This window comes from Lentinula edodes (genome assembly GCF_021015755.1).
Source record: "Lentinula edodes strain Le(Bin) 0899 ss11 chromosome Unknown C8R40scaffold_73, whole genome shotgun sequence".
NCBI lineage: Eukaryota > Fungi > Basidiomycota > Agaricomycetes > Agaricales > Omphalotaceae > Lentinula > Lentinula edodes.
Window position 1 is genome coordinate 1 of NW_025764379.1, and position 18943 is coordinate 18943.

The 18943-nt window shown below is 42.9% G+C and overlaps 5 protein-coding genes across 5 annotated transcripts; 1 reads left to right on the forward strand and 4 right to left on the reverse strand.

Moving 5' to 3' along the window:
- Positions 1 to 649: 649 nt before the first annotated feature.
- C8R40DRAFT_1177984 (uncharacterized protein) lies at positions 650 to 1723 on the reverse strand (the record flags this gene model as incomplete). Its single annotated transcript, XM_046232774.1, has 1 exon — positions 650 to 1723. One exon carries the CDS (start codon positions 1721 to 1723, stop codon positions 650 to 652), a length of 1074 nt encoding a protein of 357 aa, XP_046079340.1.
- Positions 1724 to 13044: 11321 nt separating this feature from the next.
- Positions 13045 to 13353, reverse strand: C8R40DRAFT_1062505 (uncharacterized protein; the record flags this gene model as incomplete). Its single annotated transcript, XM_046225475.1, has 2 exons — positions 13045 to 13221; positions 13276 to 13353. Coding segments are annotated over 2 exons (255 nt in total), but the record flags the coding sequence as incomplete, so codon positions are not given.
- Positions 13354 to 14370: 1017 nt separating this feature from the next.
- On the reverse strand, positions 14371 to 14913 carry C8R40DRAFT_1177988 (uncharacterized protein; the record flags this gene model as incomplete). The annotated part of the gene is made up of 2 exons (XM_046232775.1): positions 14371 to 14619; positions 14683 to 14913. 2 exons carry the CDS (start codon positions 14911 to 14913, stop codon positions 14371 to 14373), a joined length of 480 nt encoding a protein of 159 aa, XP_046079342.1.
- Positions 14914 to 15773: 860 nt separating this feature from the next.
- On the reverse strand, positions 15774 to 16964 carry C8R40DRAFT_1177989 (uncharacterized protein; the record flags this gene model as incomplete). The annotated part of the gene is made up of 1 exon (XM_046232776.1): positions 15774 to 16964. The coding sequence occupies one exon, from the start codon at positions 16962 to 16964 to the stop codon at positions 15774 to 15776; it is 1191 nt and encodes a 396-aa protein (XP_046079343.1).
- Positions 16965 to 17711: 747 nt separating this feature from the next.
- Positions 17712 to 18756, forward strand: C8R40DRAFT_1016742 (uncharacterized protein; the record flags this gene model as incomplete). The annotated part of the gene is made up of 3 exons (XM_046222938.1): positions 17712 to 17894; positions 17944 to 18313; positions 18362 to 18756. Coding segments are annotated over 3 exons (948 nt in total), but the record flags the coding sequence as incomplete, so codon positions are not given.
- Between the last annotated feature and the right edge of the window lie 187 nt (positions 18757 to 18943).

Consider the following 18943-nt stretch of genomic DNA (forward strand, 5'->3'; position numbering starts at 1 on the left):
TCAATCAACTGATTGTAGCGGGATAAGAAACTGTAACCTAATACTGTTTTACAAGATGAATCTAAATGAGTAACATAAAAGGGCAATAGAAGCAGCTCACCAGAAGGGAACCGAATGGCAATATTCACCATATTGGTAATGGGTTTAGAAAATAATGAACCATCAAAAAGACAAAGATTAACAGCAGAGATCTTGGTACTTGGAATAGAATTTTGAGAAACATAATGAGTATTGATAAAAGAGTCAGTAGAACCAGAATCAACAAGAGTAGGAAATTTGAGAAGAGCAGATATAGGTTCAGCCGGCGCAGCTGAATCGGATAGTGGAAATTCAGTAGTTAATGATATTACAATAGATCATTCAATAGAAGAAAAAGTGGTCGCGTTGGAACCCTTGAAACCAGAGAGGAGTTCCAACATAGCACATTGCTCATTGGGAATGTAAGGAGAGATTGGGGTATGGGGTCCACCAGAACCACCGGGACAGGACCAGCATCCATATATTGACTGATATCTTTTAGTGAAGCACCATGGATCAAAGCAACAGCAATGGTACCAGTGCTTTTATCCAAGTTAGATGCACATGAGCCCCATGCAGTGTGACATTTAACACAGGCATTGATGTGTCCCAAGAGCTCACATTGCTCCTTCTACATAGCGTCTGGCATTTTGCTAAATGCATGCATGTAAAAAGGGCCAGATGTCGAAGGATTATCAGAGCTAGTACATTTGTTGGAATGAGTAGCTGTTTCACTTGTCGCCGTGCGTTTATGAGGAGGAACATTATTGTTGGAAGGAATGTTACTTTGAGCAAAAGATCCAAAGTTGCCATGGCAGCCATTGCAATCAGCAGACATGAGATGAGATTTAAAGCAAACTTCCAAATCATGGCAGAAAGTAATCCAATCTTTGTAGGAAATCGATTCATTAATGACAACACCTTGTTCGGAAAGAATAGCAGTAAGTGTAGGCGTGATTCCACGGGCGAGGATCGTGAGGAGTTGTGCAGGCATAAAGCAATTCCCAACACCTTTCAGACAATTGTTACAACCCTCCACTTGGGAAAGGTACTCGTCAAAATAGCCAACACCATCAACTGACATGCAAACTTCATCACGTCGACCGGCATGGATTTGAGCCCAATCATGGCCGCAGAATTTGCATTTGAGAGCATTGAGGAAAGGAAGAGTGGAAGGCGCCATCTCATCCAAGTCATCCTTGGCTTCTAGAGACAGACCAAGATGTAGGAGCTTTTCTGCATGGAACCAATCACAGTGTACAAGAGAATGAAATGCATCTGCAATGATTTCCCTGACATTTTCAATAGCGTTGGTCAATCTGGTCTTGGCGTGGTGTCGCGCTTCTTCGTAAAGATCATCTAGATCCTCGGGGGACAGTACAACTCCCGATGTGATCTGAGGGCCATATTTGCCAGAACAGAGCTTAATATTGCCAGATTCATTCAGGCAAGTAGTTGTAATGTCTTTGTCAGAGGAAGGAGATGATAAACGTGGGAATTCAGAGATTGTATCAAATTCCGGAGTAGTTTCTAGGGCTTCAAGTTTGACCAGCACTATTGGCTGTACGATGGAAGATCTGTCAGAAACAGATTGTTGAGATGGGCGTAATGAGTCTGGAGTTTGTTTGCTGTTACTCTGTAAACCTTCTTGCCGAGACTTGTTATCAGCCAGATTTGTACCAGGCACGATCCTTGTAGACAACATATTAGTCACCATTGACAACCAAGAATGATGTTTAAACAAACATTATGACAAGGGCAAGAAATATGAAAAGCCACTAGAGACAAATTTCAAGGTGCAAAAGACAAAATACGGGAACCGGCTCTAGGCGAGATACAAGAAAGACGAATCAAAGACAATGCAAAAGACGAAGTATGAAATGCAAGAATGAAACATAAAGTACAAAATGCGAGGACAAATTTTTGATATCCGAGGAGACAAAATTCACAACTAAGCAAGGTATGAGGAAACGCAAATGAATTCAACTGTGAAAATATGCGTCTATTGTTATATATTCCACACCAATCAGGTTTTGAGATGTAGTAAAAAAAATGGAGACCTGCAATGCTTCGCAGGTGACACTGAGAGGAGGACTCACAAGGACTCAAAGGTACTATGAATCAAGTATGATTGAGAGAAAGAGAGAGAGAAGTGTGAGTGGATATCTAATGAGAGAGTACTCAGTATGAGCGATGGAAGTCAGAGGTAAGTAGTGTCCTGTGAAGGATGAGTCTATATATAATGTGATCTTGTCACATGTGTGACTATATGTATGTATGTGTAAGTAAGCATAGTGTTTACAAACATGTGCCTTCTTGTGACTATCAGATTTAATGTTAAAGACCCAGCAGCTCTTAATAACCTTTCAGTTTGCTGGATGATCCATGAATTCAAAAGTACTTCACTGTTTGAGCACTTCAAGCTTTTCTTGCCAGGTCTTAAGCCATTCCTCATGCTCAGCCTTAGGTAGATAAGTAATGTCCTTGTAAGTCCATTTGCAGATGCTCTCAGAGCGTTTCAGCTCCCTGTCAAGTCCATGCCTCGGGCCTCTATTCCGTCACTCGGTATTCCGAAGTTCCATCTTTTATTGTAATCTCTCCTTATTGTTCTTTCTCGCTACACATACCCTTTCATTCTAGCCCCTCCTTATTGTCTTTTACTTTACCCTGCAGGTACTACACGTATAGCTCCTAGTAGTTAGTCTGGCGCTCTGCACCAATGCGCTGCTCTGTAGATATAAATACTGCCTGTACGCTACTGTAGTTCCTCAGTTTAATTATAAACTTAGATCTCCCTTTCCAATTTAGCCCTTCTCTAAGTCTTCAGGCTCAACGCCTTGAAGTACGTTCTACTCTACCTTAGGACTTATAAGTTCTTTGGTTTGCTCCTCGTCACCGGCGATACCGCCGCTCCGACTTGACTGCTACTAGCTCCTCCCTTCTATACTCTCGATCTCCGGGGACTAACGGCGTAACGGTGGTGTTGTTAATAACTTCACTACTGTCCCACTTGACCTTCCACTCTTAGACACCTTGTGGCCTCTGGCACGGTTACATGGTGTACATGATCTTAACAGTATAATTAAACTCAATCCATTAATGTCGTACTGACCTATCATTTTTTATGTCTCTGAAAACCCAAGCTCAATCTAAAGCTAACTCCAAAGAAAATATTTTCTTCACCACAGCCCAATCATTTGCCCTGTTTTCCGAATCTATCTCTGCCATCGGTCAACCACGTTGCCGTAATTGCGGTTTCGGTCCAGCCACAGTTCCTACTACGTCGACTCTTCCTGAAGCCGTGGAAGAATATCAACAATTTGAGTACAGTACTTTGTATACTGGTGATGGACAGCCTGTCCAAGTCTTGACTCCTCGCCATGGACAACCCCCCGTGGTCACCCCGGTTCGGGGTCAGTCTATTACTTGGATTGAATCTCCAATCCTTCAAGCCATAGCTCGTTGTACTGGAAAACAACCTCAATGTTGTGCTACTTCAGAATCTCCTCATGACCCGCCTCCTCACTTCAATCTGGATGCTGGTGATCACGACAATCAAGACCCTCCTGTCGACCCTGACGATCCGGGTGGGAATAAAATCAGATCTTACATCCGGGTACCGTCCTCAGTCTAATGGTCAAACCGAACGCGCAAACCATGACGTAGAAAAACACATTCGACTTTATGTGGGTAGACGAACCGGAATATGAAGTACAGGAAATCCTGGATAGCCAGGTCCGGTGGAAGAGGTTGGAATACCTGGTTAAGTGGAAGGGCTATGACGCAGGGCATAACTCCTGGGAGCCAGCGCCCAACCTCAACCGTGCTCTGAAGATTGTTCGGGCCTTCCACAAGAAACACCCCACAGCAGCAAAGGTTTGACCATCGAGGGCAATGGTCGTAAGAAGGGGGGGTAATGTTATGAAGTACGTAGCCCTTATCATTTTTTTTTTTTCACCGTCTTGACGCCCTTACTTGTATGATTACATCAGTGTCAAATCCCATTGATTACTGATCCACCTGTTACCCTTCTCCTTCTACTGGTTTCCACCACCTTCCTTGTTCCTAAACTGTACAGTATTACATCGTTATTTCTTACAGATCGGATTATGTATATAAAGCCATTCCCTCACAGTCTGGTCCCTCATCTTGACCTCTCTGTCATTATGTGGGACCAGGTATGTACTTACTTATTATTACCTATGACTATGATACTCAATATATCTCTGTCATTATCTGGGACCAGGTTGCCTGTACTCCGCTTCATCGCTCTGCTCCATCATTCTGCTTAGTCGCTCCGCTTCCCTGTTCTGCTTAGTCACTCTGCCTTCATCGCTTCATGACAGTCAGGTGATAATGTAAGACTATCAAGAATTGATAATTCTGCACAGGCTGTAGTGTCCCATTTTCCTTTTTGACAAAGAAGAAAGGTGAAGCCATGGGTGAATGTGATGATTATTTTTGTCAAGTCCATGCTTTGGTGCCCTGCTCTGCCGTTCCGCTGCTCGATACTCTGAGATCTACTACTTATTGTAATCTCATCCTTATTGTTCTTTCTTGCTATACATTCTATCAAACAGTGTTAAACCTCAGCTAATGGTAAAAGCTCGTGTATATTGAATTACCTATCAAACAGTGTTAAACTAAGAATATAGTTAGAATAAGTGAATAAATAATACGGACTGAAACTGTACTCACCCTCAGCTAATGGTAAAAGCTGAGGGTGCTTCGATATCGAAACGTAGTATATAAGGTAGTTCAACTGATAAGTAGTATTGGAAATATATAGCCTTCAATGATGATAACGAACCGTAGGGATAAAATATCCGTCGGTAGCGAAGGATAGAAACAGGAGAAAGGAAGATGAACGAATCGGAACACTTTCGGAAGGCTGTCCTCAGCCGGATCTCATATCTTCAGCCCTGGGCCGAGGACCCTCCCCTCACTCGCTCAACACTCCCCTAGATCCGGATGTGGACGATTCTCGGAGACCAAGCAGGGATACCTGACGACGATGAAGGGTCGTACCAAGGGTTTTGGTGAGGATATCGGCAGGATTATCTTCAGAGGGAATATACTCAATTGCAACATCACCTCCCTCTACTGCATCTCGGAGGAAATGATACCGAATGTCGATGTGCTTGACCCGCGAATGGAATTTCGGATTCTCAGATATAGCAATGGCTCCTTGGTTGTCGCACCTGATAAGGAAAGGACGAGAGGTACCATGTCCGATTTCTGAGAGGAATGAATGAACCCATTTTGCCTGCTGGACCGCTTTCGAAAGCGCGATGTATTCAGCTTCGGTTGTTGATAAAGCCACGACATCCTGCCTCTTCGATGTCCAGAAAGTCGGTCCTCCAGCCATCATAGTGAGGACTCCCGATGTAGACCTACGCGAATCCACGCACGAAGCATAATCTGCATCTGCATACACAACTGGAAATAAACCTCCAGGGGCGTCACGGGTGTATGTAATTCCCAATTCCCGAGTACCACTAATATATCGGACGAGGTGCATGAGGGATTGCCAATGAATTCTCCTAGGGTCATGAGCAAATCTACTAAGGACGTTTGCTGCGTGTGCGATATCAGGGCGACAAGCAGCAGCACCAAATTGGACAGCTCCCAGAATTTCTCTATAGGGTTTTCCGCGCATGAATTCGACGTCGTCGGTAGAGGGAGGAGATGACCCAAGCGATAGTGAAGCACCAGTTGGAAGGGGAGTCGATTTTGGTTTAACATCCCTGAGTCCATGATGGTCAAGGAGATTTTCCCAATAGGCAGGCATGGATAATGTCGCACATCCTTTCTCTCGGTCGTGGGTGAGCTTCATCCCAAGAGCAAATTGCATGCTATCAGTCTCCTTTATCCTGTATCTCGAGCCAATTTCCCTTTTCGCCCTGACCATTTCCTGGATAGACGAAGAGCCCCCCAGTGTATCATCAGTGTATGTTCCTGTCATCGTCTCCCCTGACTCGGATATCCGAGTTCTAACGCACTGGTCTGCTTGAGAACGGGAGTATCCTAGTTCCTTATATGTCCCATCTAAAGTCCTCCACCAGTTCCTACCTGCCTGCATCATCCCGTATATAGACTTCTTGATCCGCATTACCTTTCCTGTACCCCTGCCAGGGAAACCTTTGGGAGGCCAGGCATAAATTTCTTCGTCAAGGTCGGCATTGAGGTATGCGGATGCAAAGTCGATTTGCCAAATATGGTAACCGAGTGTAACCCAGAGAGCAATGAGTATTCGGAGGGATTCGAAACGGAGTACAGCGGCAAAGGTGTGGTAATAGTCTCAACCTTCTTCCTGAGATCTCCCATTTACAACTAGACGAGCCTTTTCCTCCACGATATTGCCATTTCCATCGACTTTGTGAGCCAAAACCCAGAGTGGAACCAGAATAGTGGCGCCGGCAGGAGGATCCTGTAACAATCCAAAGACCCCGAATTCCTTCATTCGTTGGATCTCCTTTTCAATGGCGGGTAACCATCGGTCTGGGTCTTCCATGGCCTTGGCGTAGCTTTTTGGTACTGGGGGAATTCCTATGGCGGAAAGTGCGGTGTTGTATTCAGAAGATACTTCATCAAAGCCTTTCACGATTGAGGCCAGATTTGCACGAGGTATGTATTCGAGATTAGAGGGATTCGAGGGTGATAGAGAGATAAGTCGGTTAGAACGACGAAGGGGAACGTTGGGGTCTGGTCGAAATTTCGTTCGAGTCCTACGAGTTGGATTCTGAGTGGATATGTCAAGAGATTGATCCGAGTCGACTTTAACCGGTAGTGTGGCGTCCGAGGTTTCTGTGGTGTCCGAGGCTTTTGTGGCGCTAGGCGGAAATAGAGAGTCCTCATTCCCTTGGTCTTCTTCTTCCTCCCCTCCGTCAAGCGACAGAGTACGCTGAGGCACACCCTCCTCAAACACGACATCTCTGCTCGGAATTACCTTTCCATTCGGCAAATACAAGAAATAAACTCCGCGCTCCCCATATCCCACCATTCTTCCTTCAACAGCTCGCATATCGGTCTTTCCCAATGTACCATCCACGATTGTAGCCGAACCTCGAGCTCCAAAGGGACGGAGATGGGATATATCCTGGCGCACGCCCCAAAAAATCTCAGCAGGTATACGAAGCCCATTTCGTGTTGAAGGCAGAAGGTTTTCCGTATATGTAACATAGGCTGCTGCCATGGCCCAGAGGTAGTCGGGTAATTTGGACTCATGAAGGATTGTACGCACTTTGGCGAAGGTAACACCATGTTTACGTTCTGCAACACCGTTAGCTGATGAGGAATAGGCCGGAGTTTGCTCAATTCGAATCCCATGCAAGTCAGCCCACATTCCCCACTTATCATTTATAAACTCCTTTCCTCCGTCAACCCGTACGCATCGTAGCCTCTTCCCTGTTTGGTTTTCCGCAAACACCCGGTACGTTTCCACCGCTATAAGTGTGGACTCCGCCTCCTTGTTTGCCAGATAATAGTCCTTGGTATACGCGGAGTGGCCATCGACGATAGGTAAGGAATAGTAAAAACCTCCCCTGGATCGAGTTCTAAGTGGTCCTGTTAGGTCTAGATGAACACGTTCAAGTAATTCCCGTTCGATGGGTACGGAGGCGTCAAAAGGCCGTCGCACGGCAGCCCCAGTCAGGCAATTTTCACACTTTCCCTCCTCCTTCATTGTGTCCTTAGCAACTGCAAAGCCGTCAACAAGGTTTTTAGTCTTCAACAGGTTAAGCCGAGAATCTCCAGCATGCGCCAGTCTTCGGTGCCATGTACTGAGATCGACTGGATGATGAAGGGATCGGGACTTTATTGCAAGGGCCATAGGTTTCAATTCCTCAATCTTGTAAAGACCATCTGAACCAATACCCGTTAGGAAATGTATCCCTTCCGGCGAGTAGAACTTGGCACATCCATTCCCAAAATGGATCTGGTAGCCTAGTCGATCAAGTCAGGCGATGGATATGAGATCGGAGGAGATGCTAGGACAATGGAGTGCCCCTTCGAAGATGAGTACCATGGCCTTTCTGTTTTCCACCACCGTCTTCTTCGCCGTTCCAACACCCTTTATTACTAAACCCGTTGACCTCTCTGATGACTGGCCCATCCGTTCGCACACAGTATAGGTAACAAAATCACATTGATTTCGAAAGAAATGGTCTGTAGCCCCTGAGTCGGCATACAGTTCGCTTTTCGTGTGGACTGTCTTGGAGGCGACCATTGCGTAGTGTTGGGTGGGGTCCCCGATCGCCATGGACGATGAGGAGTTAAGTATGATGGTGTCATCTTTCTTCCCTCTCCACCATGACGGATATTGACCTTCCTTTCCTCCACCTTTCCTGAAGCACTCGTCTTTCAAGTGACCCAGGCGTCCGCAATTATGGCATTTCTTATCGCTAGTTCCAGATCTCGCCAATTTAGCCGTAACCATTTGCTCGAGTTGTTCGATTCTCGACACCAGCGCAGCGTGGGTGGAAATAGCCGAGTGAGCTTGGGAGATGCGATCGCCTGCAACTACAGCATTAGGTCGGTTCTCGACACGGGAGTATTGGAAGGATATTTGTTGGATCACTGAGGCAGTAGTCGAGTATAGGGAAGCATTAGCCGTGATGTTTTGAATGATGTTGTCAAAAGCGTTTGTAGGGAATGCTGCAATCACAATATCTCGGAACTGAGAATCAGTGATAGAGTTCCCTGCCTCAAACTCATCCTTCCGGAGGGCACGAAGTTGGTTGAAGAATTCATCAATCGGAGTGGTTTCACGGAATGTCAGAGATCGTAGGTTACGCTCGGTAAGTACCTTGCGCATTCCATCCTTCTTTGCAAACTCATTTTCCAGAGTATCTAGAACTTCCTTGGCCGTTTTTATGTCGACTTCGGGCATCAAAGAGGGCAAGTCGTCAACATGCGACTCAATAATACCTTTAGCCCGGTCATTTCGAAATATCCATTCCTCTAGGGACGGCGTAAGCGAGAAAATCGCTGTAGATCTCGTCAATTCTGGATGAGTTTGGGCGGTAGGAATAGGAGTATCCGGGTCCGGAGAAGGGGTGGTCGAAGGGGGTGAAACGGTGATGATAGGGACAGGCTTATGGACAGTCCCATCAGTGTAACCCAGAAGGCCCTGAGTCTTGAGTGAGTTCACAATCCGTTGCTTGATGGGAGCCCAGCTGATTTTGACTCCTCCATCAAACTTAAGATCTGTCGAAACTTCTGGAATAGGAGGTGGTACAGCACCGTTACTAGCCATTATTTTTGAGTTTCAAGATGTTAGGATGAGGTGAACGGATATGTTTTCGTGTGAGCTTTGGTAGTGTAGCAAGGTAGTGATTTAGTCGGTGTAGATCAACAGCGGCGGGGCCTAATAACCTATCAAACAGTGTTAAACCTCAGCTAATGGTAAAAGCTCGTGTATATTGAATTACCTATCAAACAGTGTTAAACTAAGAATATAGTTAGAATAAGTGAATAAATAATACGGACTGAAACTGTACTCACCCTCAGCTAATGGTAAAAGCTGAGGGTGCTTCGATATCGAAACGTAGTATATAAGGTAGTTCAACTGATAAGTAGTATTGGAAATATATAGCCTTCAATGATGATAACGAACCGTAGGGATAAAATATCCATCGGTAGCGAAGGATAGAAACAGGAGAAAGGAAGATGAACGAATCGGAACGCTTTCGGAAGGCTGTCCTCAGCCGGATCTCATATCTTCAGCCCTGGGCCGAGGACCCTCCCCTCACTTGCTCAACACATTCCCTTTCTACCTAGTCTCTTCCTTATTGTCTTATTCTCTACCCTGCAGGTAGTACATGTATAGCTCTTAGTAGTTAGACTGGTGCTCCGCTCGATGCGCCGATCTGTAGGTATAAATACTGCCTGTACAATACTGTATTCCCTCAGTTTAATTATCAACTTAGATTATCCTCTCCAATGTAGATCACCCTAGATCTTCTTCTCTCATCCTTCAAGTCTTCAGGCTTGTTGTCTTGAAGCTCTCCTTACTCTAACCTCAGAACTTAGGTTCTCTGGTTTGCTCCCCATGGTCAGTGTTACCGCTGCTCTGACTTGGCTGCTCCTAGTTCTCTCCTTCTTTACTCTCGATTTCCGGGGACTAGCTATGTAACAGCAGTGTTGTTAATAGCTTCACTACTGTTCCATTCGGCCCTCTGCCCTTAGATACCTTGTGGCCTCTGGCATGGCTTCATGGTGTACATGATCTTAACAGTTTTCATCCCAATCTAATATTTTCTTTCAGGAATTCATCTAAAGCCTTCTGTTCTGGTGGACTAAGGGGATGAACGTTGCAATCAACTGGCTTAGAGCCTGGCATTAATTCTATAGGATGATCCCATGAATGTCTTTCTGGCATTTGGTCAAAATCTTTTTTAGTAGCATATCCAACAAGGTACGCAGTAGTGGCATCTGTAGTAGTAGTTTGTACTTTGGTATGACCTTGGTCAGAAAGGTATCCTTTCCAATTGAACCAGAAGATCCTTTCACCATTGACAAGCTTTTTCTTTGTACTATCATTCTTGGGTGATTCATATTGTGGCAAATACTCGCATTTGTCAGGACAATGTTCAAACGTTAACATAGATTCCTTTCAATCGATGCTGGGATTATGATAACGTAGCTAGTTTATGCCTAGGAAGATATCTGTTTTGCCTAAATTGGTAGCTGCCATAACTATCCATTTGGCATGATCATCTGTCACCATTTGGACTTGTACATAGCCTTCTATAGAACCATTTTTGTTCAGAGTGCCATTGGCATTATCGGTCAACATTTTGATTGGTAACTTCTTGACAGAGAGTTGGTGCTGTTCTACAAAATCCTTATTGATACAGGACTCTGTGGCTTCACTGTCTAGGAGGGCTTCCATTTCAATCTGCATACCATTGTCAATATTCTCAATAGTGGTTCGCAACTTTAGCTCACGTTTTCAGGTATTGCGTTATACAACCATTTTGAATCCTTACATGTATATGCTGTGCTTACCATAAACTATACAGTTCCAAGTAGATTACACACAACAGAGACTCCCAGGCTTCCTTGATTATTTCATTACCAACTGAGGTGAGCTCAACAGCGTATCCCAGCTTGATATATATAATAACTGTTGTCTATATATGGGCGTGGGAGGCGGGACAAGGGCCAACATACATTCTATGAGACATTTTTGTAAAGATCCTTATTTAAATGTTCGGCAATTTCTATCACGCTTTATCATTCTTAATTCCTCATCAATTACTGATCCACCTGATCTACCTTCTCCTTTTACTGGTTTCTGCCATGTTCCTTGTCCCTTAACTGTACAATATTACATTGTTGTTTCTCGCAGACCGGATTATGTATATAGCCAACCCTCCATGGTCTGGTCCCTTATCTTGACCTCTGAGTCATTATCTGCGACCAAGTATGTGTTTGCTTATTATTACCTATGATTACAGTACTTAATATATCTCTGTTATTATCTGGGACTAGGTTGCCTCTGTTCCATTTAGTTGCTTCCCCTTGCCATCTTGCTCAGCTGCTCCATTTCACTGCCTTACTTAGTCACTCCACTTTCCTGCTCCATAGTCATTCTGCCTCTACTGCTTCATGACAGGTCTATTTGCCTAACTGAAAATTGAAGAAGGTATGTCATGATTAAGTACCCCAAAATGAGATATACTCACATCAGAGAGATAGTTGCGAGCTGAGGAACCACAGCACAAAGAACCTTGCCAGAAGACAAAAAAATGTTGTAGTGAGTCTAGATTATACAACATAGGGTGGATGTTGAAGCTGCTCTGTGTATGTCAGGATAGGGTTGCTGTAGTATTTCTAGTTTCATATACACCATATAAAATTACAATAAATTGTACTATAGAGAGGTACATAGATTATTGCCAAACCTTTAGGTAAGGCCCCTTACAAAAATGTTTTGTCTGTTTTTGCTGAACCTTCAGGTAAGGCTCCTTACAAAAATGTTTTGTCTGTTTTTATAGGGGAAAGTTGGCCTTATCCACCAAATCTTGACCGATATAGACAAGTATGACTAAGCGAACTCATCAAGTCAAAGAAGTATAAACCAAGTTGGCATCTGCCCAATCAAATGCAATAGTAGAAATTGGCAGCAGAGCAGCTAAAGCAGTATTGCTTATGCAATTAATCAAAGGAACCTTAAGATATAAATGACTTGTACAGTGTAAGAGTTATTTGCCCCTTCATGGTTGTATTCATGTAATATTTTCAACTTGAGACAGGCAGAGTGCCAATTGATGGCTATTGATTGCTGCTGTTCCATAAGGATTATTCATGAACATGGTCACTCAACATACTCAACAGTCAACTATTGGGCCGCTGCCTTACAGGGCATTACAAAGTGCTATACTGTTTGTGTATACACACATCACTATACTCAGGAGATTGACCAATTATGTATATATTGGATATAGTAGTACTAAATGTTCGGCCCTTGCCGCTTGCGGCCTTACCCCCAGTCATATACCCTTGGTTGTTTTGAATCAATTAATGTGAGTTAGCTGGTACCCTACAATATGTTCACACCTTGTTTATGTTATAATTTACAGATTTCTACATGGATAATGCACTGCTAACTGAGAAAATGAAATTCGGAGTAATTTATGTATAGAAGAGGTATTGATAATAGATGGTAAGAAGAAAAGAAAGAGAAAATGTATATGATAGTACTATTGTTTGTTTTATCTTATTTTTTGCCCTGTTGCAGCAGGTAAGGAATTTTTGTTGTTTCTGTATATCTCACCTATTGGACACTTTATGATCCTTAGTCGTATTCTTATGACATAGAGAATTGTCTTCATCTACTATTCAATAGGTATCAGGTAGAATTCATACACAGACTATAAATATTATGAAAAGAACAATATTCAAACAGTTTATTGGTACATTTTTCCATCGGAGCCAAAATTCAATCTGATGTTGCTTTCCATTCCCTGTGAATTCATCAATTGTTTCATGTAAATATCAAGATGGATGTTGTCAGATTAGTTACTTTACTCTCTCAAGCCATTCTATCAATTTCACTCCATCTGTTTGCCAAGCTTCATCACCACTGAGAGCACAAACTTGAATATATCTCTCAACAAAGTTGTTGACAATAATATTTGGTATAACAGGTCGGAGGTCGTTTGTTTTTCTGCGACAGTTAGGACAGGTTTCTGCCCCCTAAAAAATGTCACTTATAACATAAATTTGAGTGTATGTTCTGATATGTGTCACCTTATCATATAGCCATTGATCTGCACAAGGCCCACAAATGGTATGACCACAAGGATTCAATAATTGTGCTGATATACTGTAAGAAGATTGATAACTTGTTGATTATTGCTTCAAGATTGAATACAACTCACTATATATCTTGACATCTGTAAAAGTTAGTAGGTGATAATGTTTTCCCATGAAAGAATAAGTTACTTACATTGGACAGATAAGATCCATTTCATATAGACTTGACAATGTTTGGTGTACTGTGTTGTTTTCTGTACATTTTGCATTGTTTAAAATAAATTGATCAATGTAGATTTGTGGATATAGAAGTTCAGTGTTTTGAGAGTCTATGTTGAGGAGATCCATTATGTATGTTGTAGCAGGACATGAAAACGTAATGGTACCTGTGGATAGTGATGCTATTTCATTTATTGTTTCAGTTGAAGAAACTGGTGAATTCCGGACAGGGAAAGGTGCTATCTCGATTGGATTATAGCTTAATGTGCTTTGAATGTTTTCCTCTTCGAAGTCATTATTATGATCATTGATATGATTATGTCGATCAAAGTAGCGGTTTCCGGTGGTTGCAAGTGATTCAGTTTCCATTGAATCATGTTGTAGTGTTTCGTTAGGTTCATCTTAGACAACGTTAGTACAAAATTATTAATCCAATGTTAATATTCTACTTGTGCGTTCATGAGACTGCGGTAGTTGTAGCTCACCATTTTCATTTCGTGGAGAAATTGCTGTAATTGAATGGATCAACATACAGCTGATCGAAGATTAATCTGATTTACCCGTAGGGTCTCCCGATTCTGTGACGTTGGAGATCATGACGAATTGGTTATGTATGGGACGGTGAATGTCATCCATGATGATGTATGTTGTCCAATAGATGGCGAAGTTGTTTTTTGGTACTTTATATATTGCTTGACATCGTGACCTCAACTAATAATGAAATGATCTGTAAATAGCAGTCCACGTTGTGGCGTTAGGTCAGTGATATCGAAGGAAGTGGTAGATCTTTTGATAAGAAGTCCGTTGACATCGTGAAGCCAAATTTGGCTGTTTGTTGTATTTTAGAAGTCTATCATACTGTATTGATTATTATATATGACGCCTATCGCTGATGGTATCGACGAGTCCGTACTTTAGATAGCCTGAGCTTTCAATGGCTCCATCAAGGCCGCTGAAGATTGTGTAATATGAAGGTGTAGATGTAGATTGCGTCGTCGCCGCCGCTGTTGTGGTGGGAGCGGCGGAGGTAGAACATTTGATAAGTGTTTTTGTCGCACTCTTTTTGATGGGTGGACATTTGATAGCATTCGCACTTTGAGCAAGGTTTGCGCATAAGTCCTTCAAACGGAAAAAAATAAAATATTAGTATGACATCTAATGAACAGTCAGTAGATAGTTCACCATGACTCTCAGCCATGGAAGACCGTCTGCCGAAGCTGGATCGTCGTCAAGGTACCACCCAGGACGAGAACCGAAAGATTTGGGTGGTATAGGCGCGCCGTGATTGTTCAACGCAGAAAGAGAGAAGACGATAGCCTCAGTGGATTCAGGGTCTTGATGAATGCCCAACGGAGTGTGGTATCTTACTAGAGAGGTGGATGCGAGCGCTGCAACAACCAGAGAAGATCGCATTGCGGAAGGACCGAAAGAGGAGGGAGACGCCTTTTCTGTGGTGGATCGGGTTGTAGGACTCAGGGAGAATGAGAAATGGGACGAAGAAGTCCATGGTCTTATACGCAAGCTTCAGGGGTATTCAGGTAAAGGTAACAGGGCAAGAAGGGTAAGTATTGGAAACGCGAACAACAAAATCAAGAGTGGACGGTCCGACGGCGGACAAGATCGTTGGTGATCGGGCCTCGGTCAGGCCACATGCGCAGGACGCCCCTTGAAAACGAACAAACAAACAACGATGTCAACTACAAGTACGAACGTCGCATGCACAATCCAGCTCAAAGCACTTGAGAGCACTAGTGCGAGAGAATGACCTTGCTATGTGAAGCATTTCAGCCGAAAGAAGAGCCTTGGTCCAGGGAAAATTGGACGAGTACTAAGGCGGGTTTGCGATCAGGAGTAAATTCCTCGCCCACTCAGGGCCATAAGACGATCGTAGGGCGGAGAACAGTCCCGGGATTGGGCACTTGAGCGGATGCTAACAGTTGAATGAACGAAGAAAAACTTGTTCACAGCTGCTCTGAACAATAGAATCCTGATTAAAGTTGAGTTTTTTTTCGTACAAGGCATCATTCATTGGTGACTGAGCATACTTGAGTTTTGTTGCTTGAAGGATTGTTGCAAAAGACGGCTTCAGCATCTATTGTTCAAAGATATCGTGGATACCTCCTTGAAAGAGGTCAATTTTACTAACAGAGACCCAGAGAGGAATACACAATGAGTTCTCGATACAGAGACTACAAACAGTATCTGATGTGTAAATGAAAAGTCTCAAAGGCTAGCTAATGCGCTTCTCCCTTTATCGATCTGCAATCGTCGCTTTAGACTAAATGTATACTTGTTATACGTGGTGTTAAGTCGTCGCACATTTCATCGTCATCTTTATCCTTCAACGTATCGATCAGAATTGCAAGGTCTGCATCGGAATAGGGTTCGGTCGTTCGAATACTCCCTGGAGATGGAAATCGTGAAAGAACAAAGGATAAGGAATTAAAATGTTCAAGTCCTCGACAATTGTCGATGAATCCACGATGGAAGAATTGTCCTGCTGCTTCAGCTTCGAGTAATGCGAAGCGCGGCATCACTGGTATCTGATATCTGTCAATAGCGATGGGATTATGACGACCACAAATATCTGGTTGTTGGTGGATACGGGATGTGATAGCGTGTATCGTTATGAATTGGTCAATTGTCGGGTTTAGAGTATCGAGCTCAGTTCCAAGCTTGATTCGAATCTGTTCAACTGTATCTGTGTCAGGTTCTGCACAGATATCTACTACGTGACCCCAGTATCCTCTCCATTTACCAGTAATGACGGTGACCGGCATATTTACGCATATGGGTACTTCAGCATATGGTGGTCTAAGACCTGATACCATAGATGCAAATGAAGATTTGGAGTTGGTGTCGATGCAATCGTAACCTGTGTTGTCGATGGCATGAGATATGTATAATGGACATTTGATCAAAGTGGCGAACGTCTTTACTGCTTCGTTGTTCCAGATTTTTTGCATGAACGGCCAGGGTGTGATTAAGATTTCGGCTGGTGTCTGTTTTGGTGTTTTGGAAGAATGCACTCCTTCTTGCAACAACTCCCAAGCAGAGTTGAGCAATTGTGCATGACGCGATGGTTCTACTGTTTTTTCTGTGTTGAAATATATACAGGTTGTGAAAGCCGTTTTCACAGCTGATGTCCACCATGATTTGTCTTGGTCACTATAGACCCATCCGTGCCGATTTCCGAATACTAGAATGTTCTTTCGATCAGAGATTTCGCATGATTTATGCTTATCATCTCTGTGATTTGCAGTAGTTGCAAGATGGATGAAAGATTCAATGGTAGAAGTGCTGCATGCTTGCGATTCGTCTATGATGAAGTACTGTTTTTGGTTTATTATATGATATGGAATGGCTTTGTCACGTTCAATATGATATCCACCATTAATCGCAGCGACAGGTTGTGAATGGGATCCGATAAAGAGTAGATGTAAGCTGTGCTGGTCGGCAAACATTTTTCAAATGATGTTTAAGGTTATGGTTTTTCCACTACCTGCTTTCCCGTCAATGATAACTAGTAAAGGTTCTTGGTCGATATTATTCCTATGGTTGAATAGGTGTTTCGCTACACTGTGAATAAGTTGAACTTGTTGGTGTTGGAGAGCAATGGGTGAATTCTCGATGTATCTGGCGATAGACGATTGATGTGGATATTGTGAGGGTTCCATGGCGTACAGGCAACTACAGCATATATTTTCGTGAATGAGTTGTGTTCCAGTACAGAGCTAAATGTATATTCACGATTACTGTTTACCGTGACCTTGTACGTTCTTGACGTGGAAAAATAGAAGCATAGCCCTTAGGATTACATTCAGATACGTTTATACCTTTAATATCTGACTTCGATTTTCATGCTGATTGTTGAATCAGCTTTGCAGATCATTCGAATCCACCGTTTCTATTGTGATAACTGTTCCATGTGATACAATATATAGTATTAATTCAGATGGCATATGTGTTTGTTAAATCGAATCTCATGGATTGTGGTTTATATCTTTCGAACTATAACTATATCTAATAAATGTTCCATGCTATACGTAGTAATAAGTAGTATGTGGAAACAATCAAATGCCTGTATAATTTTGCTCAAATATACGGTTCAAAGATGTTGTTTTGTGATCATGTCTTGTACAACTTTTCGCCGTACGCTGTGAGCATATGTTCATCTTTGATAACACTGCTTGTTGATATTACGTGTCAGTCCTATAGAAACTTGCGATGCCATCTTGGATTGCTTACCTCCTCGAGATATTTTTGCATTGGGAAAATGTTCTAAAACCGCGCGGTTTAATGTTACGCATTACAAACAGTGTGTGTTTAGCATTCAATATGCGTACCGCAATTTCTTCAGCGTCGATGAAATTGCAGAATTTCAAAAGATACAGGTATGATATGATGCAAGAAAAGTAATCATACTTACAATCAATTTGGCAGAGTTCAATTGCTCTTCTTGTTTCTGGCTCAACGGTGCTCGGATTTTTTAACAGAGAGGTTTACAACGGTGATCTTGACATGTATTGTCACTATGGTCTCTGTAAACCTGTGGTGGAGTGGCTTATAGGTCGCGGTTATTTGTTTAAGCCTGTTGAAGGACAAGTATCCGACTTCGACAATGCATTTTCCGAGGTTTACAACAAGGAACGTACAACTACAGAAGTCGTCGTTGTACCCAACGATTCAGACATTCGGGATTATACATTTGATACGATCGCCGCAGTGTGGAACTTTATTCGCGGTTCATCCAAAATTCAGTTAATTGCTACCCGCGGTTCACCATTGGAAACTATATTTTCTTTCCATTCAAGTAAGTGTCTTTGAATGCAGTCATCTATTAAAACTAATTACATTATAGCTTGTGTTATGAATATCTTCACACATCGCGCTGCATATTGTTTATTTCCTAAGCTCACATTGGAGGATAAAACAACGATGCTTATCGACCTCCAGGCTCCGTTGAATATGCGCGATATGTGTCCGATTCGTAAATATCAGGACCGAGGATTCAGCGTGGTACACCGGCCAACGTTTGAGCAAGCTTGTGATCCGTCTTCATCTATCTCATTTTTAGCTTTGAGATATGTTGGTGATGCTCATTGTTGTCGTATACCATTCCAGGATCTCGGTGGCAACTTGTCTTCTGTTGATATCATAGAATCAAATAGTTGGGACATGGCTTACACCCGGAAACACAACACCGTTGATTTCTGCTCTCTGAGTGTTCCTGGTGCAATTGTGGATTATGTTATTGGACCTCATAACATTGCTCTAGTCAGAGCACAAATGAATGCAGTCAACACCGTTCTTGATAATGGAGTCTTACAGTATGTTTTATCTTTCTATTATGTTGTTGTTCTGAATCAGCTGTTCAGAGGTGATGTTGCGATGACAGCAATTCAGAAACTTGTTCGTGGTTCGAATTATCGTCCGGTCAACG